Here is a 27189-nt window from a genome sequence, read left to right as displayed (position 1 = left end):
TGAGTGTGGGTGTCTGCCTTGAGCTGCATGATGACGGAAGCGAGCGCGTGTCATAACTGCACACGTTGCTTTAGGAAATCTCAAAGGCCGAGACCTTCTATTGCCATTCTGCCACGAGGTCTGACCTCCGTGTGCGGAAGCACTGCGCTGGCGACACCGTCCGTGTGCAAGGCGACCAATGATTATCGGTGAACAAGGTACTGGATAATAACGGGCGCTTGGGTATACAGGAACTCTCTAAGCGAGCATGCTCGATTGTGCGCAACGCGCGACAAATGCGGCATTGGTTTTGTTGTCCACGTTGGGATATGGAAATGATGTTCGGTAGATTCAGCGAGAAATGGCAAGAGTAGCAGTAGGCTTTCCCACCACGCTGGTCGTTCCTTACTACCGGTTACGCCCTGTTGCCGGTGAGCTTGATACTGTGCGAGATGGCCGCATACACGGACGTATACAGAGTGCCCCTCACCAAGTTTCGGTGTGCTAGATGAACGGCAGTTATCACTGTCTTTTGCTCTTGTGCTACCGCATCGCACGGCCAAAAGAGTCGCGGTGGGTACACAGAGAGGGGTTCATGCGTTGCATGGTTGCTGGACCAATGACGGTGTTTCAGATGCTTGATTGTGTGCGTCGTAGGGCTGTAGGGCTGCGATAGAGGGTGAATGAGTTACTGTGATCGGAAAGTGGCTCGACTTGGCACGGCGGCCGCTAAATATAGGCCGTTTTCTCCTGTGACGAATTAGCGCGCTTGTCGCTTGCGTGCTGCACAAATGCATCTTGCTTTTCGCGATAAATATGGAAGGAACAACATTAGCACAGTGGCTATCCTTTGAGAATCGTCATCTAGCGACACCAAGGTAGCGAAATAGCATTGAGAGTGTGTCTGGCGGTTGACCGGTTAGTGTGTTTTGGTATCGAGGAATACGCTCATGTATGCGATGCTGTACTCGCTGTGTGATTAACTCATCCTATACCTCTCCTGGATATACACCCGGCCAAGGACAGCAATGTACCAAGGTATGCTGATAGTTAACCCGACACTGCGGCTCCAGATGAAATCACATGACCTTTCGCGGCATCCACATCTCTCAGGCAGTTATTGCGCACAGCGGTGAGATTTGCACGGAACGCCCGATAGAACGGTCGCGTAATGCCCCAAAGGGGAAGTTGATTTGTGCTAGTAGTTGTTTGACCACTCACAGCTCGAGATAAGAACCGGTAGCAGGGGTCCCGAACGCCGCTAGCCGTCTGGGGGCACACGTGGGTCTATCCGCCTTACAGACTCACCGTCGGAACGACTTCGATTTCTGTGTCGCTTCCACACGACTTGAACATTCGTGTAGGGAATATACGTTTCAGCTATCGCGGACCGATCATGGACTTGGCTATGCACTGCGCGGTTTAGGTGCTGTCGGACATCCCTACGGTGTGCCATCTGTCACCGTAGCATGGTAGTGTCCCAAACGGTGTGGAACATTTCAGTTTGTGCGCTATCACGACAAGCCAACTCGGTGCATAGGGTCAAAAGAAGACACCTACGTAATGCCTGCCAAGCTGGGGTTCCTGACGCCTGCTGGTGCGCAGAGCACCGATTCGCGTTTGATCAACTCCGCCATCGGGGCGTAACTCAGCCATGCTAGACGAGAGAATATTTCGAAGTAGGCGTGTGACTGTGCCTACTACAGCGACATAATGATTCAATTGCTTCGAGACTGTTCCTTGGCTGTCACTCTATCTTACTTGAAGCGACGAGTGAGTGAACACGATCTATTGGGATGCTGATCGACATTGGCAAGCGCATGCGGGAAGGAAGAGTCTCCCGGTGCCACGACCTTGGGAGTATACAATGTCAGGAAAGCTTGTCTAGTCTGGCTATCAGAGCAGACGGACGACTCCAGCGGCCCACGATACCGTTAGCCTGTCTTCTGGGTTCGAGTTGCTGACGCGGCGTCGGGGTAAAAGGTACATTCTGCATATATCCGACACATTTGCCCTGAAAAGCCGAAACAGTCCCCTTGTAGGTTCGTTGAGACATTCCCAATGAGAGAGTCGAATGAGCAATGCCAGTGCCTCCTGGGCCAAGTCGTAGAGTGACAACAGTTGCAGCACTGTCTCCAAACACGTTCCCTGTCAATATCTGAACGCTGCTAGACGGCTTTTACAGCTGAAGGTCTGATAGCGAAGTGGGGAGTGTCTCTCAAGCGCGGGGATATGGGCTCCAATGTTTGAGGCGAGTCGCTCTAGACAAGCTCAAAGCCCCACACATAGCGGAACTAACATCGAACCGAGGAGTCCTACGAGAGCAGCTGAGTCGCGATGGTCCATAGCTGAGGTCGAGGTCGCAACACGTGTAGTATGTTGATATGCCCTTTTCCCCCTTTTGATGGATAGCGCAAGCGAGCCACCGTGATCTACGTTGAGCCAACGCGGGTGTCTCAGTCGTGTTCTCCGAATTTGAGTCAATTCGATGCTCCCTCCTATGGTTGTAAATCGGCCCCCGCAATCTCCATGCTCTGTGCAGCGGTAGGGCTACCGACAGCACCAAGCCGTATAGCGCGCGCGCGGACTGCCCCTAGTGAGGGCTGAAGATAGTTGATGTTTGCCCATCACATACCAAGGATCAACGGGACGATGTACCTTTACCTCTGAGCGGAGAATGAGGCACCACGATTTGAAATGGCTAGTGATATCCTTACAGTCGCCATATCAATCGAAAACACGGCGCCTGCAGCAGGCTCCTGTGATACATACATAGACGATAGAATAACAGAGTATACCGCATGATAGCGCTATGTAGTACCAGGCAATCATCCAAGACTCCTCGACGACCAGTATAGCAAATTCACTAGGAGAAGCAGTCTTGAAACGGCACCTCAGTTGTATGAAGATATTCTTGGATGTCTTGCACTGGCGGCTCAGTGAAGGCGCAGCTGCGGAAGGCGCGAAGCCTTCAAGCCTCGACCGCCGGGCGTAGGGCGTACCGTTGGAAATAACGGCAACAAGACGCTAACAGCGCATTTTACCAGCAACAGACGGGTTCAAGGTGTGTCTGGCAGTGTCTGTAGATGATGGAATTCCAATGGTGATTGGCTTTTCCTTACGTCGTTGGTGGAAACCACGCATAGCTAAGCTTTGGGCTGACTGCCACTTTGCGCACTTGGGCCCAGAACTCACCGACACCGCAGTAAGGTGCTGATGCGGCTGCGGAAGAATATGGGACAGTGCGTAGGGCTGGTGGGATACTATGCTGTTTCCAAGTAGACGTCTGGGGCTCAACGAGTGGTGGCGCTCTCGCAGCAGGGTACTTTACTTAGGTACCGCGTTACAAAGCAGACTAAGAGGATGGAACGGCTGGGTTGCTGCCCTTGTGCTAGCTGGATGCAGGATATGGTCCTGATACAGCAGGCTTCCTGATTCCTACGAGGGACTGCGGAGAGTCGGTGTCAAGCAGCAGCAGCTGTCGGAGCTGTCGGAATGCTAGGGAACAGCGACGAGTCGCGGTGTGCCAGGCCGTCGAGAGGTTGCGCATGCACAACGGCGCAGCGGGGAGCAGCCAATGGCGGCAGGCGCTGAACGGGTGTGATGATCTGGTGTGAGCCGGTCAAGGCGCAATTTACCCACGACAGCGCGACGTTTGCATTTGTTTGCAGAGGGTTTCGCACTTGTCTGCTCGCTCTCGGTTTTGGCCCCCATGCTATGTGCGGGCGGGCATGCGGCGCAGTGGAGGGGACGGCCTGGCATGGGCGCGACTCTCAACGGACCAAGCTTGTGCTCGCGAGGGCCTTCGGACGAGAGCCGACGCGTGATGATAGCGACTCCTCGCAAGACGTCGACGCATGCGGGAGAGCATACGCACGCCGCACGCAGGGACGGAGATAATGACAGACCCGGCGCCGCGTGAGGTTCAGTGACGGGGCACCGACAGGCCCCGGGGTCATAGGGCTGTCTGTGATGTGCAATGCGCCAGCAGCCAGGGTAGCAGGGTTGGTGGGGACGCGACAGGGAACTGTAAAGAGGACATGGGATCAAGACACCGCTCCCCAGTAGAGTGTTTTCGTTTCGATACACTGCCAGCCCGACGCTTCCGTGCCCTCAGCTGCCAGCCTGCCCGTCCCTCACTGGCCCGCTGCCAGTCTGCGCTAGCGCCCATACTAAATTTACAAGACCGCAGTCGGTGAAAGTACACCGGCTAGGGTTGCTCCAAATCGTACCAAATTGAGAAATGCTCGAGCCCGCATCGCGTAGCCCAGGGTGCATGCGAGGCCTGAAGCTGGGGACCAACACTAGCCAGTCTGTGCTCCACAAGAACGACTGCGGACGTAGACAAGACGGCGAGATAAATATACAGTCCTCCCCGAGTGCTAGAGCCTCTCATCATCCCACTGATAACCAGACATCCCGCTCCACAGTCATCCTTCTTCCATTCCTCATCCCTTCCTGTGTAAATGTCTCCTACATCTACCATCACCATGCACAGACACGCTGCCTACCCATATGCCAACCCGGCTCCCACCACCACAAGATACTCGGGCACCTCCTCAGCCTTCTCTGCTTCAGCAAACCCCAACGAAGACTGGACCAAGATTTCAGATCTTGCTGAGCGCAGGCGGATACAGAACCGCATTGCCCAACGCAACTACCGCAAGAAGCTCAAGAAGAGGCTCGAAGACTTGGTGAGTTCTTGTGCTACCACGCCTCGTACCGCTCGGAACAGCATACTAATCGGGTTGCAGGAGCGTCGTGCTGCCTCGAGCTCAGCTTCACCTGAGCAGAAGCCTGCTGAGCTGCAGCCACCACAGCGATCCCCGCGCCAGGAGTTTCCTTCTCCGTCATCTTCGGAATCCTCGTACACCACCCCACCTGCCGAGGATCGCATGTTCTCGCATCAGTACACACGCCAGCTTTCCACCAGCCCACCACCTCCCTTCTCCGTAGCGTCGTATTCGTCGGCATACCCAGCACCAGATGCAGTTGCATACTCAATGCCGTACTCCACCTCGCCCTACCACACAATACCAACCACCCTCACACCGGAGATGCCGAGCTACACTTACCTGCCACCGCCTCACTCGTCCTCGTACTCGACTGGCCTACCAAGCCTTGTGCCGAGCATGAAGAACGAGTACTACGCCGACGAAGATACGAGTCCCTTTGGCGTGGGCTACGCGGCTATTTGCGGGAACGACATCCTACCACCACACTCTTACGCAGACTCTGTAAGGATCCCTACTCGCCAGCCCTACTATGCATGAACGCCCGACTCTTGCACTCTCTGCTGCTGCTTGGACGAGCAACCGCTGACGGCCGCCGGTAGACGACACTACCTTTCGACTTACCATCGACGCCACGGACACTTCCGTTGCATGCGCTCTCCACCATGTGAAGAAGCGACGGTTGGGAAGGCGCTTTGACTACTCTTCTTTGCGAGACACTGTCTCTCTCTTCTGTGTTTATAGTTTTTGTTTTGCATTTCAGCGATCGGTCGTTTTCATTTGTAGCAAAGGTCCCTCGCTTGACCACGGGAACTTGGTGTTTGGCGTTGCTCATCTCTTAACTGAGATTGTTTTGTCATGACTGGGGACGAAGCTTGCCATGATACGTAGCCCCAGTGCCAGTGCGAGCCTGTGTTAGGCTCGTACAGCAATGAATATTGTTATCTACTCGAATATCCTTGACTTGTTGGTGATTGAGAGGTGATGCGATGTATTGAGAGATGTGCATGAAATGTGCAGTGATGGTAATGTGCAAGTCGTGACCGCGCGACGAAAGCGCCATGGGCGGTGAGATCATAGCTCATTCCGCGCGTGCTCCGCCAAGCCCGTCGCGACGCGTCGTGCCTTCCAGACCCGCGCGGGCAACGTCAGCGACAAAACCCGATTGCGACCACAACCACGACTCCGACATGGCTCCCATCAAGCGCTCGCGCGTCGACAAGGCACGACAATACCTCGCCGGCGGCGCAGTGTTCCGCGAAGACTCGGACGACGAGCTTGGCTACGAAGACCACCCCTGGGAATGGATCTACGATGAGGATGCCATCGACGATGCGCAGCCAGAGAAGAATGCCTCGCCAAGAAAGAGAAAGGCTGCGCCCACGGCGCCAGGAAAACGCATCGTCGGTGCGCGCATGGGCAGCTTCAAGTGCAGAGTGGGAGATGCCGTGCTCCTCAAGGCAGAGGGCAACCAGGCATGGGTGGGCATCATCTGCGACTTCCACGAGGACCCGGACGAAGACGAGAAAATGGCCAAGTTCCTGTGGTTCTCCTCCGAAAAGGAGATCCGCAACCAGAGCAAAAAGCGTTCCGACTTTCTTCCCGTAAGTCGCTCGGCCGTGCTCCAGAGTTATGCACACTGACATTCGACAGAACGAACTCTACATATCCGCCGCCTTCGACGACAACCCCTTAGCCTCGATCAACGGCACTGCCAAGGTATTCTCCCTGGATCGATTTCAGGAGTTGTATCCGACAGGTGTCAAGAAGAACTCGAAAGACTACGGCAAGGTCTTCGTCTGCCGGCGGGGCTGCAATACGCGCACGACCACATACACACCAGAATTCAAATGGGAAGACGTCTACAAAGATGCCAAGGACATCCCAACAGTAGTCGATCTTGTGGAGACCCAGACCAAAGCCACTAGGAGAACTGCCGGTCGTCCTAAGAAGCAACAACAGCAGCCCGACTTGGACCAGTTCGTGATCCCTGACTCGGACGATGATGACTTACCAAAGACTCCACGGAAGCGCCGGAAAATTAATGAAGCGACCACCCCCACATCGACCAGGAAGAGCCCGGCTGCTAGGAAGTTCCTTACTCCAACACACAAGAGGATAGTCATCAAGAAGCAGTTGGAGTTCACACCGCTTGGCACACGCGTGCTCGACCCTTCGGCCCTAAACTCACCATTCCAGATCGCGCGGAACCAACTCCATGTCTCCTCGGTACCTGCCGCTCTCCCCTGTCGAGAGGAGGAGTTCTCTACCGTCTATAGCCATTTGGATGCGGCCATCACGGACGGCTCGGGCTCCTGCATCTACATCTCGGGCACGCCTGGTACAGGGAAGACCGCAACTGTGCGCGAGGTCGTTGCCCAACTTCAAGCCTCAGTTCAAGCCGAAGAGTTGGACGATTTTATATTTGTTGAGATCAATGGCATGAAGGTCACAGACCCCCACCAATCATACTCGCTGCTATGGCAGGCATTGCGCGGCGATCGGGTGAGCCCGTCACATGCACTCGAGTTGTTAGAACGGGAGTTCTCCACCCCTAGTCCGCGGCGGGTACCTTGCGTGGTCCTGATGGACGAGCTCGACCAACTCGTTACTAAGAATCAGTCCGTCATGTACAACTTCTTCAACTGGCCCGGCTTGCGGCACAGCAGGTTAATCGTCCTCGCCGTAGCGAACACCATGGACCTGCCCGAACGAACGTTGAGCAATAAGATCAGCAGTCGCCTAGGTATGTCCCAGCTAGCATAGCGATCCTTCAGGAACGCCCCACGCGTTTGGCAGACTTCGATCTCCATCATCAAAACGCTTCAATATCAAACGGGGACGCCGATGCTTTCGAACGATCTGCGTATCAATTTGATGGTATCGGTGCGACTTGTATCGCCTGGTATGGCCGTTATTTGACAGGCAGGGGCTAACACGCATATTCTAGGCTTAACACGCATTACCTTCCCAGGCTATACACATGACCAGTTAATGCAAATTATCCAGTCCCGACTTGAAGGTGTACCCGGCAACATTGTACACCCTGACGCCGTTCAGTTTGCTGCACGCAAAGTGGCAGCTGTTAGCGGCGATGCGCGACGCGCGTTAGACATTTGCAGACGCGCCGTAGAAATCGCCGAAACGGAAACGATATCGCAGGACCGGGACGATGAGGCGCAGCCAGCCACCCCGAGTAGGACCGGTCGGGGTAACAAAGGAAATCTGCCTCAAAATTCTCGGTCAATTAAAGGTACCGGAGATCCGGATAGTCGGTCAAAAGATCGGGCGGGGCGGAAAGGTATAGTTACTATGGCGACGATCAAACAGGCAATCAATGAGGCCACGAGTAGTCCCCTGCAGCAAGCACTACGGGCTCTACCGTTGGCGTCCAAGGTATTCCTTGCGGCACTCTTGGCACGGATCCGCAGGTCGGGCATTGGCGAAGCGATCCTGGGAGACGTTGTCGATGAAGCCAAACGGTTGGGGCTCATGAGTCAGTTGCTGCCTGTGCACGATTACATACTCGCCCCTGAAGACGGCAGTAGCGAAATGATGAACGGCGCAGCGCAGTCTACCACGCCGTCGAAGAACAGAGACACTGTTGCTAACCTTAGTTCGAAGCAATCGGACCTCAAGGCAGCAAGAGCACTCGGTCTTGCACTTGCAGCCACTGAGCTAGCAGAGGCAGGCATTATAGGCGTAGAGGCCCGACATGGCGAGCGAGTAGGCCGCGTGAGGCTTGGTGTTGGTGAAGATGAAGTGCGACTTGCACTAGGAGATGATGAGACCGTCCGTGGTTTAGGTTTCGGTGCGTGATGCATTCGTAACCCCTCATCGCATTTGTCCATGCCCCCACCGCAACGAATTCTAGAAGGCTGGTGTCCACGGCATAATTCATCAGCAACGCGCAGTCGGCGTTCTTAATATCCAACATCTGTATACCCTTAGCGGCCATATAATATACCCCTCAGGGCCTAACGCCCGATTCCGCCCTTCCAATTGTATCTTGGGACTGATGCTATGAAGCCAATGAACGTTGCAGCTGAAGTGCATTGCTCAATGAACTGTGCCACAGATCTACCGGTCAAACGTTACAGCTCCGGGCCGCCGACCGGGATCGTTCAACGAACCAGATCGTTGTATGGTATTTTAGCCGTCCCCAACCGTTCCAGGCCATGAGCCTGCGTTGCGCTGCCATGTCTCGCGAAGACGAAGAACATGTCATTCCCCACGGCACCCACGTCTTTCGCATACACCAGCTCGAAGCGAACGCCATTACAGCGTGGGCCTGGCCTGGCCATTAATGCGGTGATTGCAAAGATGCTTTTTCACGTATAGCCCAGCGCCTCATTAACTTTCGGCCTGTCTGCCCTCTTTCAGGGTGCAGTGTCGGACAACATCATGCATTGTGGCGTGATGAAGCAGGTTTCACAATCACGCCCACTCTGCGATCACACCTGTGCTGTTGGGGGCTTGCTTTGGGACTGTCCTGTGTTGGCCGCATATGCGGCCTTTGTTTCCACTACCTGCTTGAATACGAGAACCTCGGGTTGTTTGGTTGGCTGTCAATGGTCGCGGATGGATGGAGGGCAACTTCCTCAACGCGACGCCAACGCTCCAGGCTGAACGGCGAGGGGCTTGTTCTACATGTTTGAGATTTCATGATCATCCGCATCGTATGCAATATCGTTCGAGGCGCTTGTTGGACCGCAGGGCGTTTTCTTTCGCAGCAAGGCAGCAAAAGTAGAGCGAGAAAGGTTGAGGGCGTGTATTGAAAGGAGGGAGGGTTAATTTGGACATGTTCGGCTTGCCTGCTCGCTTGCTCTGGACATGAGTTGGGGCTGGTTTAAGTAACTCTTGCTCGGAATATGTTCCATATTCTGCAAGTGGGCTCTATTTGCATATGAAGCGAGAGGCATACAGATGTACATCGCATCTCGCTTGTGTACCGTGGCAACCTTCATTGAAGTGAGTAATGTCTACTCCTCTTTTCTTCCCATGTAAAACTTGATCTTCCTCCATGATGTTTGATACTTCTAACTATGGTGGCCAGGAATTCTAATCATGCGTTGTGCTCAAATGTCAAATAACATTACACAATACTCCCACCAGGACATTTGTGTAGTATGTACATTGCTTAAAGTCACCTACGATGGCCACCCAGTGTAGCACGCTTCGAAGCCTGGATATGATGGAAAATAGTCTTGAGTGTTGACGGGTTTGATCAATCTTGCAGATCCTCCAAAAGTTCGTTACGTTTTCTTATATCCACTCGCTAGCCGATAATGTACAAAAGCTCTCATACCAGAGAGCTAAACCCGCCCAGGGACTCCGTTCAAATAACATCCATATGCATCTCAGAAGGCGTCCCCTCAAGCTCATCCCTCCTCTTTCCCAAACCAAACGCGCAGTTCAGGTCCACACCCACAACTCCAGCTGGCCATTCAATCAATGCCCAGTTTTCGCGACCCAACGCCATTGCTACCGCCGTCACGATATCGGCTCCCAAACCCTCCAACCACCATACGTTTCTCACTCGTCCAGGCAAAACAGCGTAATGGGCTAGTATGACAAGGGCATGGGCATTTTTGGCCTCGATAAGACCAATAAACTCGCGGGGTATGCGGGCTGCCCAGACGAATATAGCACCACGGTCTGTGAGCGTGGAGATGTTGGTATCGTCGATAGAATAGGGTACTGCTGTCATGGGCGGGTAGCGTTCGGGTAAGGTAAGTTGACTGATCAGATTGAAGCTTTGGCGAAGATATAGAAGGGCTTGGGAGAGGTAGACGCAGTGCGGCTCTGAAGATGCTTCGCTTTCCATCCACAGCTTTTCGATGGCTTCGAGACGTTGGTCTTCTGTAAGGGCGCGCGGAGTCGCTGGCGCAGAGGTTTTCGGCCACCATTCTCGTGCTGTGACTGGTTGCATTTTACTTCCTACGACCCAATTCCAGCCCGACAGAAGAACGGTGAGGGGACCTCGAAGTCCCCAAATCGTTCTTAGCGCGCAAGACAACATCTTGTCTACTATTTCGGGTGGCGGTACAACGGTATCTGGCGATATTGAAGCTCGTAAATTCTCGATATCTATCGCGGAAGTGCGGAAGAGGTACACGGCTGTGAAAGTCGAACTTGCAAACAGTGCTGCGGCATTTTCCTGAGTTACATTCTCGAGCTCCGTTCTATACCTTACTAAAGCTTTGTTCATTCGTGCTGCTGCCAAAGTTTCCATCCTCTTCTTGTCTTCTTTGCGATCGTAAAGCCGACCGAGGTGTAAAGAGGCGACTGAGAGTACACAGTTGGTTAAGAAGTCGTGATTTTGCGCCATTTCAGGGACATAAGTCTGCCATGCTGCCTTCGCAGGGTCATCGCCTGCGAGAGTGAGAGAAGTCGTGAACTCGTAGTGACACAAGACCTCTTGCAGTGGTGGTGGAAGAAGCTCCCGAACATCCTTCCAGGCATCGTCTAAGCGGAGGTAAGGTGGTATAGTAAGCTCTGGAAAATACCCCTGTTGGGAAGGAGACGTCGTTAAGCTGGTGGAGAAGTCTAGGGGCGAGTCATCAAAAAAGACCTCAGTGTGACGTGGTGTTTGCGTTGCGAGGGCTACTTCATTACTGAATGCGATGAGGTTGGTCGGCGAATACGCCGGTGGGTTTCGGGTTTCGGGTGTCTTTGGTGTAGGAAATGGTGATGTGGTGAGCTGTTGTGTTGATGCGGGTGATGTCGAAGTTGTCGAGAGGCGCGACGAAGGGGCCAGCATGAGAAAACTGCATGTGTCGCCTTTCTTGTCGCAATTCCCACACGATGGGTGCTTACAGTCGCACTGAAACCCAAATTAGTATTATGAGAGATGGAACAATGTGTGCTTGGTCTTTTTGCAGGTAGGTCTTTGCTCTAGCCCACATAGATGACGGCATTGAAAGCCCATGATGCCTCTCGTAACATGTCTTTATTAGATTCTGGGGCGCCATGATTCAGAGCTCTCGAAAGAACTCAAAGCCAGTCGATATTGAAATGACTTCTAGGTAAGTACCTTGTTTACCTTGTGGTACTGGGCAGGTAACGTGGTTTAGATGCATCAAGCCGGCGTTATCCGCCCTGTGTGCATAACGGTGCAAGAGGAGACTAGTATAGACTACTAACCTTTATACGCCTCCGCTTACACTCCTTACATCCCAACCTTGTCTTGTTGTGTGATCGTCTAGTTGCCATGACTTTCGGCTGCGGAAGCCGGTAGCTATACGGTGTATACGGTGGCGTAAAAAGATGTAGGGAGTAATCGCTTAGTTAGCGGCCAAGGCTCTCGATGAGGTTACGACACGTTGAGGTCGTCTATACGGCAGTACGAACGCTGACACGATATACGGAACGCTGTTGAAGCGTACAAAGGACATAGAATTCGAGATTGAATGTTTCGTAAGGTGCGGCTGTGAGGCTTCCCCACACCGGACCTGAAGCTAGCCACGAATGGCAGTTTTCGTACTGCGCGACCTGTGATTGGCTGATGGAACATCCGGAAGCCTTTACGTTTCGGATCTTCCTACGTGTGACGCAACCCTCGACATCTTGTTGATCATCCTTTGGAGATCTAGACTTCACGTTTGCCATTGTTGTGGTCTGCTGATTTCTATTCATTGCTTTTGTGTAGCGTTCAGACGCCTTGCAAATGCATATGCTACGCGTTATCTACCAGACGTGTAATCAGATGGAATGCGTAAATCATAACCACATATACAGTTATGCAACCAAGAAGCGTTCCACTTGAGCTAAAAGATCGCTCTTAGTTCTTGAACGCGGTAGCATCGCTCCAACGACCTGCGGCCTTCGCCCTGTAGTCGTCCTTGACCTTCTGTTCGCTCCCCCACTGGTTGAGCAACGCAAGCCCAGACTGGGCTTCTTCTATCGTAATGCTCGACAAGTCGAGAGTCTTCTGTAGGTCTTGCTCGTTCTGAGATTTTGAGCTGTTGTCCAGGATGTATCGGACATTGTATCCCGACTGCAGATGGGATGCGCTCTGCGAATGCTTTTTAAGGAAGTCGTCGTTGTAAGCTTTAAGGTCTGCATCCGCGGGCGGTGTGGTGAACGAGTCCTTGATGACCTCTGAGGCTTGAGATGAGAGTGGCTCGGCAGGTTTGGCGACTGTAGGGTTAGCTGTGTGACTGGAGGGGCATCTTGAATTTGACTTACGAGCCTGACGGAAGCGAACGCTCTGCTCGTGCAGCTTGGGGTTCTCCGGGTCGATTTCTCGTGCGGCCTGCAGACATTTCAACGCGAGCAGAAACTTGTCTAGATAGCTGTTAGCATACTGATCGAGTAGTTCGTGAGTTTAGAGAACTTACTTCGTCGGAGGTAAACCTCGAAACCTACGTTCTGAGCTTCGATGTTCTTTGGTGCTAGCTCGAGCATCGGCTGCAGGAAACGTAGTGCGTCCTCCAGAGGCTGCTTCGTCTGAAGAAGCTTCTCGCCATTTGGATCTTGGTCCTCCTTCTTAGTCTCACCATCGTCACCCTTGGCAGTTGCTTTTGCTGCAGCTGCCGCCTTGCGTTCGGCTTCAGCCTTCTCAGCCTTCTCGCGTTCCTTCTTAGCCTTCTTTTCAGCTTTCTTGCGCTCTGTAGGATCCAGTTTCTCCAAATCAAGCTCGTCTGTATTCGCGAACTTGGGGTTGTCTGCCAAACGTATGTATAATTCGACTGCTTGAGTAGCTGCCCTAGTGAAGAAAGGATGGTCGCGAAGGTGATCTTCCCATCTGACCATATCGATGTAAGCACGAATCTGGCCCTTTCGTAGCGAGAAGCTGTGGAAGTCGAATTGATCCTCATGCCAAATGTCAAAGATATCGGCAATAGCTGTGAAGCGCTTGAGAGCAAGGCCATATTTCTCTTGTCGCAAGTATGCCTCGCCATCTTCGAGTAGGTACCACATGCACTGCATGTCGTGGAGATCGCCGAGAGGACCTCCCACAGTCTCGTTGCGAGTGAATTTACTCATAGTGTTCAGCGCTGTCTCGTTCTCGTTGTTTCGCAGCTGGTACTTGGCGCACTTGGTGTTGATGTATCGATCTCTCTCATCGAGCTCTCGCGCATGGTTGATCGTTTCCGAAGCTTTCTGAACGTCGCCCATGTGCTTATAGATCCGGGCCTTTGTCTGGTTGTAGTCGACCGATTTCGGATCCTTTTCAAGTAGCTTGTCTATGTACTCCATGGCCTTGTTCAAGTCGCGACTTTGCACGTAGTTGTAATGCTGAGCCAGGAAGTATAGCACAGATTGCTCGAAACGATCAGAGTTGTCGCCGTTGGTCTCGCCGTTGGTCTGTTTTTCCGAAGCATAACCGAGCACAAGCTCCTCAATGACTGCCTTCTTCTCCTCATCCTGGTACAGCGACTTAATGTTGGGGAAGGTTGAGGGAACGCCTTTGTTCAGCATCCTCCTGAGATATTGGTCTACTTGTGTCTTGAAAGCCTCGCCCTGAAGGAAGTCCAAGGGTATCCGCCTCGCAGCATCGTTGCGCTCGTTCTTGCTAGCGAAAGACTGGTACAGCTCGTTCAGCTTCTCGATATCGGCATCGTTGGATCGGTCCAGCCCCAGGGACTTTTCTAAGCCATCGAAGTACGCGCGGTACTCGCTGTTCCTGCCCAGGAGAATCCTGTAGGCCTTCTCAGCCTCCTCTTTCTGTCCGAGTTCTAGGAGGTACTTGGCCTTCAATTCCAGCGCGGCGCAGCGATCCAGACTGACACGCACCACCTCGTCCAGGTGCTTCAGCGCACGCTCGACGTCGCCGGACTCGTATATTATCTGGTTCTTGTAGAGGGTCGCTTCGGAGTGCTCGAGGTCCAGCTTGGACGGGGGCTGCTTGAGAGTCTCCTCGTACGTCTTGAGGATATTCTCGGCCTCGGCGTAGTTGCCTGACAGATGGTAAGCTACTGCCAATGCCGTCCAGTTCTGTCGCAGTTGCGGTCGCTCCTGCATCATCTTCCGCCGGCTCTCAATGTATCCTTCGTAGTCGCGGACTTGGCACTGGAGAAGCGCGAGGTCGCGGAGAATGTTCAGCGAGCCCGGTTCGAGGCGCAGGGCCATCTTGTAGGACTTGATTGCCTCTGGGTAGTTCTTGACCGACCGCCATAATAGACCGTAGACGTGCCAGCAAATGTGCGACTTCATGTCATTGCGGAGGGCTTCCTTGCAGAGGGCGAAGGCTTCGTCGCCCTGGCCCTGAGAGTTGAGGATCAGGGCCTTCATCGCTTGGGTGTCGCCATGTGTGGGGTGCTTCTTCAAGATCTGCTCGGCAGCTTTCAGGCCTGGCGGGGTCAGCGGCCGTGTATCCTGTCCTGCAATTGACGCCTACCCTTCTTGTAAAGCTTGCCCTCGTAGAATTTGACGAGCGATCGGAAGAGCGTCTGCTCCTTGCTGGGGAGTGGTTGCGGCATCGCGACGGTGGGCTGTGTGCAAGGCGCGAAGCGTGGACGAGGTTCCGATTACGCACAACTTCCGGTCGGAATGGACAAGTTGACGCAATTGGGACGTGGTGGAGGGCGGGGTTGAGGTTGATGCAAGGATGATTTATTGGGTGCAGTATATCATCGCGACAATGATTGTTGGATGAGCAGCCGTAGTACTGGTGGCTGGTGGTGGATGTGGCACTACGTCGTGTGTGGGGAGCTCTGAAATTCAATGTCCGAGTGCTAGCCCGCACCTCCAACTCGTCATGCACGTGCCCATCTCTACACCCCGCCTGCATCAAGTCGTCAAATCATCTTCGCTGAGACATATTCTGAAAACACACAATACAGCTATGGAAACTATGTAGACACTTTTCCACCCACACTTTACTTTGACAGACGTCCAGATCGCCGCTTTTCACTCGTCTCCTCGCCTTTGGTCACTTCTTTAGCGGTAGCCTTGGTCTTCTTTGCGGTGCCGTTCGTAGCAGTCTTGCGTTTCTTCGTTGGCTGCGTGTCCTCCGCTACATCAGCTGCTTCCTCATCGACTGCCTCGTCGACCTCTTTGACATCTGCTTTTGCCTTCTTGCTGCTAGGCTTCGTTCTTGCTGGTAGCTTCTCCTTCGTAGCATCGACAGTCTTATCTTTCGCCTCCTCTTTGGCATTCTTGCGTCCTCGCTTGGCCTTGGCTGGGACCTCTTCTGCTTCGTTGGACGATTCTTCCTTAATCTCTTCCTTGACTTGCTCCTTCGCACTCTTGCGCCCTCGCTTTGGCTTGCCTGGTGCCTCCTCGGGTTCGTCGTCTTCCCCCTCCACAGGCTCTGCCTTCCTCTTGCCGCCCTTTTTAGGCTTCGCCTCCTCTTCTGCATCCTCTTCACCTGCGCTTTCAGATACGTCACCAGCAACAGCTGCTGTCTTCTTCTGGACACTTGGTACGATAGCCGAAGTTCGCCCACCAACCTTGAGGAACGTAATCTTCTCTCCAGTGGGGAGCTTCTGTGCTTCCTTTTTGCCTTTGCCCCACCTGTGCTTCATCAACCAGTCTTTGGGAAAGGCATCTGAGTCCCCGTTGGCCTCTACCGCGGTATCGCAGACGTACATGATAGCATCGTGCAGCCGTTTTATCTGCTCGTCGCTAAAGGTGTTGCTGTATTGCTCCGGATGTAGACGAGCCTGGTACATGACCTCGTCACTGTAAGGATTAGCGAACTTGATACGTAGCTCTCAACGGTTTTTGACTTACCCAACCCAGTTTCCTATACCCGAGATGTTCGCTTGACTTTCGATCGTTAGTTAACCTGTACAACAATTGATCCGTCTATGCTTACTCAAGAAGCAATGCTTTCACAGGCACCTTCTTGCTCCGTAATTTCTTACTCAGCCAATCCACTGTCAAAATGTCTTTGTCGATGACAGGATCCGGCCCGTTCTCTTTTAGTGGTGTAGTCTTCCTCATATCTTCGGCAGCAGCATCGACTAATCTGACACGAGCAAGTCGCCTTGCATCCACCAACGCGACTTCGTTTTTGGAGTCTTTCAATTGCAAGATGAACTTCCAGTACTTTGGTGGCCATTCTGCTTCTTCGGGCTTTGTTGGGCGATAGTATGCTGATTCATCGTTGCTGAACTTTCAAGTTGTCAGTTTGGGTGCAATGAATGAGAAACGTGATACATACTTTCATCCAGCCGGCCATTCCAAGGTGCATCAAAGGATGTGGCGGCGAGTCCATGACCAGCCAAAAGTATTTTCCTTGCTGGCGCGCATCAACTATCTTCTTGCCGGTCATGGCCTCCTTGAATGCGGTCGCTGAAGTGCCGACCTTTCCAAAGATGATCTGAATACTGTGAGTCGAGCTTCTCTAGCCAGATGTGAAAAACGCACGTTATCCTCCTGTGCCTTGACGGCCTCGATAGTTTTTCCGACTGCATGTTTCTTCAAGAAGCTAACAACGCGCGCAACTTCTGCGATCTACTTGATATCAGCAGCCATCATGTGCGTGCGACTGGTACGCGTCCTGACCTCGGGCATGGCGTCGACGCTTGAATAAACTCTGTCGTATAGTTTCGCGAGTATGCACTGCAAAGATGAAGAAGCTCGGATATGATGGGCAATACGTCACTCGATGGAACTGCGGTCGTGAGTTGAGCTGAGCTGGAGAGTACCCTGAGTGTCGCGTCAAAGGCTTAGCGCGAGACGCGCTCTCACGGGATAAGCCCGCTACGTCACCACTCATTCTCCGCCTCATCCCTTGTCGGATCTTTTCGATGCTATCAACCACCATGGACGTGGTTCTTCTTAGCTTCTGAAGCGCAATTTCGACTGAGTGCCATCGTCCCCAGATACACGAGGATGGACCTGCCTTTCTGGGATGCCCCGCAACACGCCGGCTGCGGGATCGGAATGACATCGACGCACGATAAGACGCGGTTTACATAATTGTCCGCCCTACACGCCAGCCCACATGTACATCAGTCCGATGGTCCTTTGCTACAATCTTTGCGATTGTGCTACACAGACATCATGCGGTGGAATTGGATAGCCGTTGCTGCAAGTGCAGCTTGCGTCTCTTCACATGCAACTCATCATGTCGACGAACAAGCTTTCTCCCAGGAACGCTTAGATGAGCTGGAGAGGAAATGGGGTACAGATGTAAGTTGCTTCTTCACCAGCGTTCGGATTCGGCTCACAAGTGCTCTCAGTGGGGGTTCTCTGGTATCTCGACCTTCGCCCACCTACCGCACACGCGCTGCTTGACGCACCCAGAGACGACATACGATATCGCCATCCTTGGTGCTCCCTTCGATACCGCCGTGTCTTACCGACCTGGAGCTCGATTTGGACCACGTGCAATCCGCGCAGGTTCAAGCCGTCAGACATCCTTCCGTGGTTTCAATCCCCGCGCGAACTTGAACCCCTACACGTCATGGGCCAAGATTGTAGACTGTGGAGATATACCAATCACACCTTTCGACAATACTCTGGCATTGAAACAGATGAGTGAGGCTTTTCTTGAGCTTGGAAGAAGGCCTGCGACCGAGAAGAGCACAGAGAGCGGTGTGCAATATCTTAAGAAGCCGAAACTGCTCACGTTGGGTGGGGATCACAGCATCGCACTCCCAGCCCTGAGGGCTCTCAAGGACGTGTATGGGCAGCCAATTGCCGTAGTACACTTTGACGCTCACCTGTAAGCGTTTTCCCACCCTAAGTGTGTATGAAATATATGCTGACTTTGAAAACCAATCATTAGGGACACATGGCACCCCGCGAAATACCCATCTGCTTGGATCGACCAAGAAGACCCCTCTACCCAGTCTTTCTTCAACCACGGCAGTATGTTCTGGATCGCATCAACAGAGGGCCTGATTGCAAACGACTCGAGTGTACATGCAGGACTAAGGACAAGGCTTTCGGGTGACGAGCCAGAGGACTATACCGACGACTCACAGCAAGGCTGGATTCGCATTGCAACAGATGACATCGATGAGATCGGAGTCAAGGGAGTGATCACTTCGATCATGAATCGCGTGGGGACCGAGATGCCAGTCTACCTAAGTATCGATATCGATGTGATCGACCCTGGGCTAGCACCAGGCACCGGGACGCCAGAACCGGGTGGTTGGACTACGCGTGAACTCATTCGCATTCTGCGAGGTATTGAAGGCATGAACGTAATTGGTGCCGACATAGTTGAAGTCAGCCCAGCATACGATGGTTCAGCAGAAACCACAGGAATGGCAGCCGCACAAGTCGCTTACGAGGTGCTCACGAGCATGGTACGGAGGGGCCTTATTGATCAAGCACGAACAAAGGCGACGGCGCACGAGGGAAAAGATGAGGACAAGAATGAGAACAAGGATGAGCTCTAAGCTTGAATATACTTCCACGAAGCTCAATCCGTCACAATTATGGTCACCCACCGCATCAATGAAGTCAAAGCGATTGTAATTTGAAATATTGTGCATTGTAATATTTACGAAGAAGTCGAATGTAAAGACCAACCCGAGCTTGCCACTGAAGCGGAAATATTTCTTACAGCCCAACCAGGAAACGCCAAGCTCTAATCATCAAGGAAATCATAACGCTTCATCTCAAACGCATCTTAGATACCAGAGTCAGTCTGGTTGTACGGCCTATCGGCATCGGGAGCTGATCCCTCTGCCCAGTAAGAGTCCCACTCGTCGCATCCATTCTTGAGTATGCTGGTATCGCCCAACTTGCCCTTGATCTCACCCATGCGCTCCATGAACTGCAGACTGAGACCCTGACTAGCGTGCCACGCGATATGGCAATGCATAATCCACATGCCGGGGTTATCAGCGGGGAAAGCAATAAGCATGTAACCACCAGCCGGCAGCACAGCAGTGTCACGACGCGTAGGGTTGTTGAAGTTGAGACCGTTGGTGGAACCGTCCCAAGTACCAGAGCCGCGGCCAACAATATAGTAGTCGTGGCCGTGGAGATGGATGGGATGGGGAAGTGCGATCTTGGAAGTGGATTGGATCCACCACATGTACCAGCCAGATCCGTCCATGGTGTAGACATTGCCGTTTGGACCAAAGTCTTTGGATCCGGCGAGAGCAGTCTCGAGAGAGGGATCATTCCAGTCTACAATGTGCGGTGTGCCGTCAATGAGCCAGCGGAAGAGGTTGTTCTTGGCGGGGTCGGCAAAGGAATCTATCGCCATCTTGTGGCCCTGGACGTCTCCCATGACGGTGCTGGGCACAGTGTTGGGAACAAAGGGAACAAGGTTGCTGGAGAGCTCATCGTCGCACGACGTACGCATGGTGACTGTGGTGGTAGACTTGGGGTTGCCGGTTGTGGCTGCGCCGTCGTAGTGGAGGATAGCACCTAGTGTCTTGCCAGACGTGGTCATGGCATTGCTACCACATGATCCGACGGCAACACGGAACCAGTAGTTGTCAACAGTTTGGTTGGCAGTGATGACTACGTCGTACCGTTGACCGATCTGCAGGGTCAATTGGTCGGTAACGTAGGGCTTGATAGGCACAAAGTCGGATGTCAAGACGGTGAAAGGATGACCGTCCATGGACACACTGAAAGTGCTATCTACAGCTGTGTTGATGAGGCGGATGCGGTATTTCTTTCCCTTGACTACGTTCATCCTGGCATACTGTCCGTTGTCGTTGGCCGCGTTAATATGGGTACCGTTGACCAAGAGATTGTCAGGCGTGGGAGGTCCACGCGTAGAATGCTGTGCAATCTCGTTGAGTGTAAAAGCTGGCCTGTAGTACCAATCGGTTATAGGCAGGGCACCAAGGTCAACATCGTAGTTGGCAGTGGCAGGACCATCGATGATGATAGGACCAACGACACCATCGCCGTATTGAGCCGAGAAATGAGAGTGGTACCAAGATGTGCCAAACTGAGTGGCCCTCCATTTGTACTGTCGGGTCTTTCCGGGTGCAATTGGGCACTCGGTGATTCCAGGAACTCCGTCGTTCTGGCAAGTGTTCAGTTGCCTAAGACCGTGCCAGTGGATACCGGTTCCGTTGTGCGCGAGGCTGTTCTTAACATTGATGATTACAGTATCACCCCACTTTGCTCGTAGAGTGGGACCGGGATATTGGCCGTTAACCAACATCATCTCTTTCGAGGTGCCACTGCCATCTGGGTTGGCCTGGGTAACATTGGTAATCTCGAAATTGTACTGTGAAGTAATTAGCAGGCGTCTAGGTAGCAATGTAGCAAAATACCTACTGTCACAGTGTTTCCGGCCGGAGGGGCCTTAGCATCGAAGTCGGTGGCAATGCTGTAGCCATCGCTCCAGCAGCTTCGTGTGCGTGCTGTGTTTGTGCAAGCACCGTCTTGCCTCTTGACAATCTGTTCATACGAAGGAAAGTCATCTGAGAGCGGTTCGGCCCGTAGTGGACCAGCGAGTGCAAGCGATCCAAAGGAGAGCCACACGGCTAATGAAAGAACCAACATGGTGGTATAAAATGCAATATATGAATGCGAGGAAAGAACGGAACTGTGGTCGGTATATATGAAGAGATGCTGACCAGGCCAATGAACGATGGATGGGCCCTGAAGTTAATCAATGCAAGGCAGGGGCTGACCAGAGTACAGGTCCCATTATATATGAAGTTCGTCCCATAGACACCCCAGGTACAAGTCATTGACGGTGGCGGCAGTGCGTGCTTAGCCATGGGTACTGCCCAGGGCGAAGTCAGCCAGCCCTTCTAGCCGTGACACCGACTTTTTCTCGCTTATTGCTGCATGTCAGTTGGACCCGCGTGGTCCAGGTGGTCAGATCGACGTGGAGGCGCCCTAGCAATGCTCCTTCGTACTATCACACGAGGAGAAACTTGCAAGATCACGATCGTTTGAAGCTAATCGTTAACGCCGTTTAGGCAGATGTATGAGGTCGGTAGAAACAAAGACCGATGGGCTGAGGCCCAGCAATGGTAGTGGATCAATTACGAGCATATCGGCGACTGAGTGACTGTCAGGCGAAGTCGATGAAGCCAAGACATGAGACGGTGCACGGATATAACTCCGCATTAGGCTTCCGGTGTGTAGGGACCAGGCCAGCGCTAATTCAGTGGCAGTTCAAACTTACTAGGAACGGTGAGTGATAAGCGGCCCTACTCGTGTTGCACATCCTTCTGAGGTAAAGGATCCTAGAGACTCGCGTAAAATGGTAGACCCTGGTCGGATGCAAGATCTATTGAAATGCAGATCCGGTACTCCACAGCGTCACTGCCGCTACTCCAAGCTACCGTGTGCTTATCGGGGACAAGAATCCGCACTGTATAGTCGGATTGAGGCGTATGGGCCAGTGTAAGGCGTGTCTTAGTCCTGATGCAGAATCTGTTTGCGAAGTGATAAAAGCACGGAGAACGCATATTGCTTGTGCGGACCATGTGGCTTGACCCACGCAAATGGAAGATGGGAATAAGCCCATCTCATTTGGTACCGAGGTAAGCTAACTACCCAAGCGGACCCAATGGAGTGTTAATTCTGTTACCAGAATAACTTCATACGGCAGATGCAAGGGCTAACCGAAGGCACATGGACCAGCCGTATTCCGATCCACTGGTTCTTCGAAGATGGCATCAAAATCCGGGATCAGAGTCAGGCTGACAGAAGCTTAGAAGCAGCGATATCCTTTCCATTTCCTTGCTGACGTTGAGCATCAGATGTGGATATTCAGTTTCCCTGCTGTGGCTTGTACGGACCCGATCAGACACGGGCTTATCGGAACCATCGTCAGCTTGATGGGGTCCATTACAATTGTCTAGTCGGTCTGGCCTTGTTATCCCTTGCCTCCTGCAAGGTGGTATGATATGCCTCTCATGCATACTGTGTAGCTCGACCTCCGGGCCCAGGGATGGCCTTCCGACCTGTAAACTTACTTGATAGACTCGGGCGATCAAATCATACATCCGAGTAAACGGCCGACAAGCCGGCCGCTAGAAAAGCTTGAGATACACACATGAATGCGACTATCTCAGTAGAGGGGTGAGCGCCCACGAATAGACACGAGCGCGGAGGTGATAGTTTGGTTGACAAACGCTTGGATCGGCATGCGCAGCTCGTGGAAACGCGCTGGAAACAGCGGGACGGGCTGACAAGCGATTGACGAGCCTATCATCGCTATGAATAACTCTACTGACCGGGCAGGATGCTGCAAGAATATGCGGACGTTGGGGCCGAGTGAAGTGACGTGAACACTAAGATCGGTTCAGGGGTATGGGCGCTAACCCAAGCACGGGCTGGCACTAGGCTCCGAGTGGCTTCCATAGCGGCCGCATGCCTTTGCCTCCACTTGGCACCACTTTTCTTCCTTCTGCAAAGCGATGTGACGCCTTACGAGGGCTAGGTACTGATGAGGCGCAGAACACTGCTTTACTGTCTTTACGACATGCTGACCGCCTGCCCCGCCCACATGTTCCAGTCTGTCACAAGCTCGCTTCCAAGCTTCCGTGTTGACAGTGTTAGATCAAGCACTTGCCATGACTATTTTCATTGGACTATTTTCATTGCATCTTCGATTCAAGCCGGCTTACTCGGCGGTCGGAGCATAGTTCGTATGCGCAAAAGATAAGCCGTATTGTTTGAAGAACCTGCTCAGCTCAATCATCATACAAGGTACAAAAGAAGTCATGGCCCACTGACTCTGCATATCACATCCAGCGTATCATACCTGCACCTTCAGTCATTTGCTTGAGTAACCATCATGATGTACTCTCGTTCTGTACTCTTCACGGTGGCTGCCGCCTCCATCACCTTCGTTAACGCTGCTCCCCAATTCGACGTTCCTAGCGATGGCCCCATCTGTTACTCATATGGTGTTGACTTTATCGATGAAGGAAGCTACTTCATTAATGCAACATCGACCGAAGACTTTAGTGCTGTCTCTTACTTCCAAGGTTGCAACAAAGATGGTGAGGCCGATGTCATGCTCATCGCACCTGAGGATGCACCTGGAGAGACGGAATTCATATGCGACCAAATCCCTACAACCCCTGACAATACGAATGAAATCTCGAAATGTCCTATCCAGAAGGACCAGATGGTTTCAGGACATTGGCTCCTTCTCGTTATGGGAAACAACGGTTACAATGCCGATGGCAAGAATGGCCAGCCTTTCGCGTGGCAAAGAGGTACGTCTTCGCATATCCCCCGATCCGCATGGTACGCTTACTGACCGATCCAGATTTGTACTTGACCGTCGGTACAGCGGTCACTACCACATATACCCCAACAGTGACTGCGTCCATGACTGAGACACCTACAATGACTCAAACTATTATTACCACCTCGACTGACGTTGTCACTGCTGGACCAACCTCGACTGTTACCGTACCCAGTGGCACGGCCAAGAAGATCAAGACAGTGAGGCCCAAGGCAGTCACCACGACATCTACGAAAACTATGACCCGCACTAAGGTCTCCTGGACCAAACAAGTTGGTGTCACTACCAAGACTGTCACAGCCACCTGCACCACTCCAGCTCATGTTGGTCGGCCTGACAAGCCTTGCACGTACTCTCCCACCAAGATCCACCCTGCGGCCCTCGAGACACCAACTCACATGCCCAACTACAACCGCTTGTTCCGCAAGGGCGATCGCGAAGTCGACTACGAATGGGCGCGTGCTCGCATTGAGGCCGCAAAGCAAAGGCGCGCTGAGCAGGCTGGAAAGCTTGATCGCCGTGCTCCTGACGCTCCCACGACAACTGTCACTTACGGAACTCCAGTCTCAGTAGTCGCTACTATGACTGCGCCAGCTATTACCACAACCGAGACCGTTCTGCTCACAGCCTCTGCTACGACAACGCTTCCTCCTCCCACTGTTCTCTCCGGCCTTCTGACTTTGACCACTACGCTGCCAACTCCGACAAAAACCAAGTTCAGGCTAGCCTTTGCCACCACAACCAAGGTCATCACTTTCGGCGGCACATTTACTAAGACAACAACGGTAACTCCTACGGCGGCAGTGAGTGCCTGCAGGAAGCACGGTGGTCATTTCTGGCGGTTCTAGTGAATCATGGTCTGTGTTAGATTCGGGCCTTTAATTATTTGATTTATATTTGCTGTTGTTCGAGCGCGCATAGCATGTATCACAACTGATGTGCATAGCACCGGTTAGACGAATTCATGACTCTTTCTCTACCAAAATGTCCAAGCCATGTGTCTGTTGCATCTGTCGTGCCTCTGTGATACTGACACTGCCGCCTACCTACAGCCGCCTTGCATCGTCATCCCACCTGCATTGCTCGAGCTGTCAACACGTCACACACGGTATGCATCATCGCCATCTCCAGAACCCTGCCCCGACATGCAAGCAACGACCGAACTCGGATACCAACGTGGAAGAAGTTCAAGTAAACTTATCCGTTGATACGCCACGGCAACCGCCTTTACGCCCTGGTATCGGCGCTAACATGCTGACACTCACGCCCACAAACCAATGCTGTCAACCCCTGTTCATGGCTGGCTTACCTGCTGCCTGCACATTGCAAGCATTGCAAGCGCAGCCTCCTCTCCTGACGTGACACGAACCAAAGTCCCGGCATTCTGCCACATCAATAGCCCCGAGAGTGGGAACACAAGGGTCGTGCAGCTCTCCAGGTCGTAGCGTAGACACTTTCGCGCAGTATCGTGGCAAAGATCGAATCATGTGGGTCTACCTAATTGATAGCTTGGTGGGGGATGCAAGCTAGTGTGATCGCTCCAGGGTATGGATCTCCTCTCCGACGTCCGAACGCTTGGAACCTATGTGCGTGTCATCGTCAAAGAATTTGAAGCCTCCATGGAGAACGGCCCAGAAGAATCATCATGAGAGATGGATGGCGATGGAGGAGGCACGGCAAGTGCGTGCCGTCTGACTGCTCATCGACAAGACAGCGCACGCACCGAGTTCCTGCTTCCCCGTCGTCGCACATCTCCGCGACCAACATGGACAATGTGGCGTAAGCCACACAGATGACATAATTCCGTACTCTAGACCCAGAAGAGTAAGCCCCGCGACCATACCTAGGTATGTCTCAGAGGCCCTTAGCCCTCTAGGCGGCCAACAGGAGTCTGAGCACTCTACCTCGCGTCGTGAGTCAGGGCTGATGGCGATGTCACAGTACTTTTCGTATTATCCCCGAGAAGGGCTAAAAAGCTTAAACTGGCTTTGGGGTCGTAGCAGCTATTTTCTTTCTTTCGCTACCAAATAAACAAGTTCCTGCGCGTGCATGGATCCTGCATCTCCCAACAGCATGTTCACTTTACCTCCTATCGTCCGACGCAGCCTCGAAACTGGATGCAGTCGCTTACCTTTGATCGCAAGTGAGTGGTGGTTGCTTAGGCGCCCCGCACTTTCTGCCAGACGAAAGCCCACATAGCAGCTGAAAGTTTGCGATCGCATTTCGTAGCGTGGTGGAGCAGTGGATTCTCAGTTCACCTGAGCACAAGCTCGAGGCGTATTTTTAGCCGGCCTTAATCACTAGCGGTGCGGATCGGAACGAAAACGACACGAGTACGGTAGCCAACTACCGCCTTGGTATTTGCAGCGTCGCATGGTCATTGGTTTTTCTCATGCGAGCAGCTAAGCATTCAACGGGTGGCCTGGCACCGTGTTTTCGCTTTCCTTTTCCCGTCTTGGAAACAGACGAAGTGCTTCTTGAACCCCAGGCGAACAACTAGCTGGCTTACTCAACGTACCAAGCTTTTTGCCTTCAGAGTTGTTTTTCGCAGACGTCGAGTGACAAATGATACAGCAACAAAACCTCTACTGTATGGCTTCGAAAAACAAAACAGCTCTCTGCTCATGAAGTGGACTCGATTACCTAAACCGCTGTTCTGATTCGGCGGAAGCTCCGCGAACATTAGGTCTCCAAGCACGGTAGCCAAGACTTTGGCCGAAAAGTTCCGAGCCGGTGAGCGTGGAGATGAAGAAACAGTCCATAATGTGGAGTATAGAAGCTCGTACGTGCGTGACATCTTTTGACAGCCTTACCTCATCAGGGATACAATGCGGATCACGATCCAAGTGTAAGCAGAGGCGTGGAGTGGACAACGATGCTGTGGGTACGTGGAGTTGGCAGTCAAGGAACCCTCGTTGAGCGCTTGAAAATTCTGAGATGTACATGTCAAGGTTGAATTCGCTCGATCACAATTCTAAGCGCTCCTATTCGTCTGCTTGGTATTTCAGGCCCTTCGAAATCAATATCTGCAAGGCAATGCTGACTGAAGTCTGCAGCAATAGCAGACTGCTAAGCGTCTGACTCAGGACAGGTACTCGATCCCAGCTCAGTCATCAGCCACTCGAAGGTTAGGCTTACTTGGCTGCATATCTACACGAGGAAGCCTGCTCCAACACGCCGCGTCAAGCCCTTTGATCACGAGCATGAGAGTCCAGGCAGCATGCTGGACTGAAGACGCTGACTCTTTGCTCGTGTAGTTCATCCTTTTCGTACAGCCACAATTCTTTGTGATCGGTACCATTGCCCCGAAGTCGTACCACGCTGACCGCTGCCTCCTGAATCTGAACTGGAATATGGGCTCTCGTGTCGAATAGCGAA

The 27189-nt window shown here is 52.7% G+C and overlaps 7 protein-coding genes across 7 annotated transcripts; 4 read left to right on the top strand and 3 right to left on the bottom strand.

Annotated features, from left to right (window-relative positions):
* The first annotated feature begins 4189 nt into the window (after positions 1-4189).
* On the top strand, positions 4190-5449 carry CC77DRAFT_1019229 (hypothetical protein). Its single transcript, XM_018524794.1, has 2 exons — positions 4190-4673; positions 4734-5449. Exons 1-2 carry the CDS (start codon positions 4446-4448, stop codon positions 5250-5252), a joined length of 747 nt encoding a protein of 248 aa, XP_018387643.1. The 5' UTR covers positions 4190-4445; the 3' UTR covers positions 5253-5449.
* Positions 5450-5902: 453 nt separating this feature from the next.
* CC77DRAFT_1030159 (P-loop containing nucleoside triphosphate hydrolase protein) lies at positions 5903-8531 on the top strand (the record flags this gene model as incomplete). Its single annotated transcript, XM_018526564.1, has 3 exons — positions 5903-6316; positions 6366-7458; positions 7663-8531. 3 exons carry the CDS (start codon positions 5903-5905, stop codon positions 8529-8531), a joined length of 2376 nt encoding a protein of 791 aa, XP_018387642.1.
* A 1519-nt stretch (positions 8532-10050) lies between these two features.
* Positions 10051-15139, bottom strand: CC77DRAFT_932316 (TPR-like protein; the record flags this gene model as incomplete). Its single annotated transcript, XM_018534256.1, has 6 exons — positions 10051-11538; position 11879; positions 12509-12854; positions 12903-13001; positions 13055-15010; positions 15058-15139. 6 exons carry the CDS (start codon positions 15137-15139, stop codon positions 10051-10053), a joined length of 3972 nt encoding a protein of 1323 aa, XP_018387641.1.
* A 237-nt stretch (positions 15140-15376) lies between these two features.
* CC77DRAFT_791765 (hypothetical protein) lies at positions 15377-17371 on the bottom strand. The gene is made up of 6 exons (XM_018533197.1): positions 17172-17371; positions 17034-17120; positions 16828-16986; positions 16480-16778; positions 16395-16430; positions 15377-16343 (listed from the first exon to the last, which is right to left on the bottom strand). The coding sequence occupies exons 1-6, from the start codon at positions 17178-17180 to the stop codon at positions 15539-15541; spliced, it is 1395 nt and encodes a 464-aa protein (XP_018387640.1). The 5' UTR covers positions 17181-17371; the 3' UTR covers positions 15377-15538.
* Position 17372: 1 nt separating this feature from the next.
* CC77DRAFT_791863 (Arginase/deacetylase) lies at positions 17373-19135 on the top strand. The gene is made up of 3 exons (XM_018533199.1): positions 17373-17801; positions 17852-18336; positions 18400-19135. The coding sequence occupies exons 1-3, from the start codon at positions 17673-17675 to the stop codon at positions 19016-19018; spliced, it is 1233 nt and encodes a 410-aa protein (XP_018387639.1). The 5' UTR covers positions 17373-17672; the 3' UTR covers positions 19019-19135.
* On the bottom strand, positions 19106-21213 carry CC77DRAFT_1049125 (hypothetical protein). The gene is made up of 2 exons (XM_018527565.1): positions 20871-21213; positions 19106-20820 (listed from the first exon to the last, which is right to left on the bottom strand). Exons 1-2 carry the CDS (start codon positions 21096-21098, stop codon positions 19252-19254), a joined length of 1797 nt encoding a protein of 598 aa, XP_018387638.1. The 5' UTR covers positions 21099-21213; the 3' UTR covers positions 19106-19251.
* A 1763-nt stretch (positions 21214-22976) lies between these two features.
* CC77DRAFT_1019220 (hypothetical protein) lies at positions 22977-24790 on the top strand. The gene is made up of 2 exons (XM_018524793.1): positions 22977-23779; positions 23833-24790. Exons 1-2 carry the CDS (start codon positions 23353-23355, stop codon positions 24657-24659), a joined length of 1254 nt encoding a protein of 417 aa, XP_018387637.1. The 5' UTR covers positions 22977-23352; the 3' UTR covers positions 24660-24790.
* Positions 24791-27189: the final 2399 nt, after the last annotated feature.

Source organism: Alternaria alternata (assembly GCF_001642055.1).
Source record: "Alternaria alternata strain SRC1lrK2f unplaced genomic scaffold CC77scaffold_7, whole genome shotgun sequence".
Taxonomy (NCBI): domain Eukaryota; kingdom Fungi; phylum Ascomycota; class Dothideomycetes; order Pleosporales; family Pleosporaceae; genus Alternaria; species Alternaria alternata.
The sequence above is the reverse complement of the archived record's forward strand: the minus strand, read 5'-3'. Positions and strand labels throughout refer to the sequence as shown.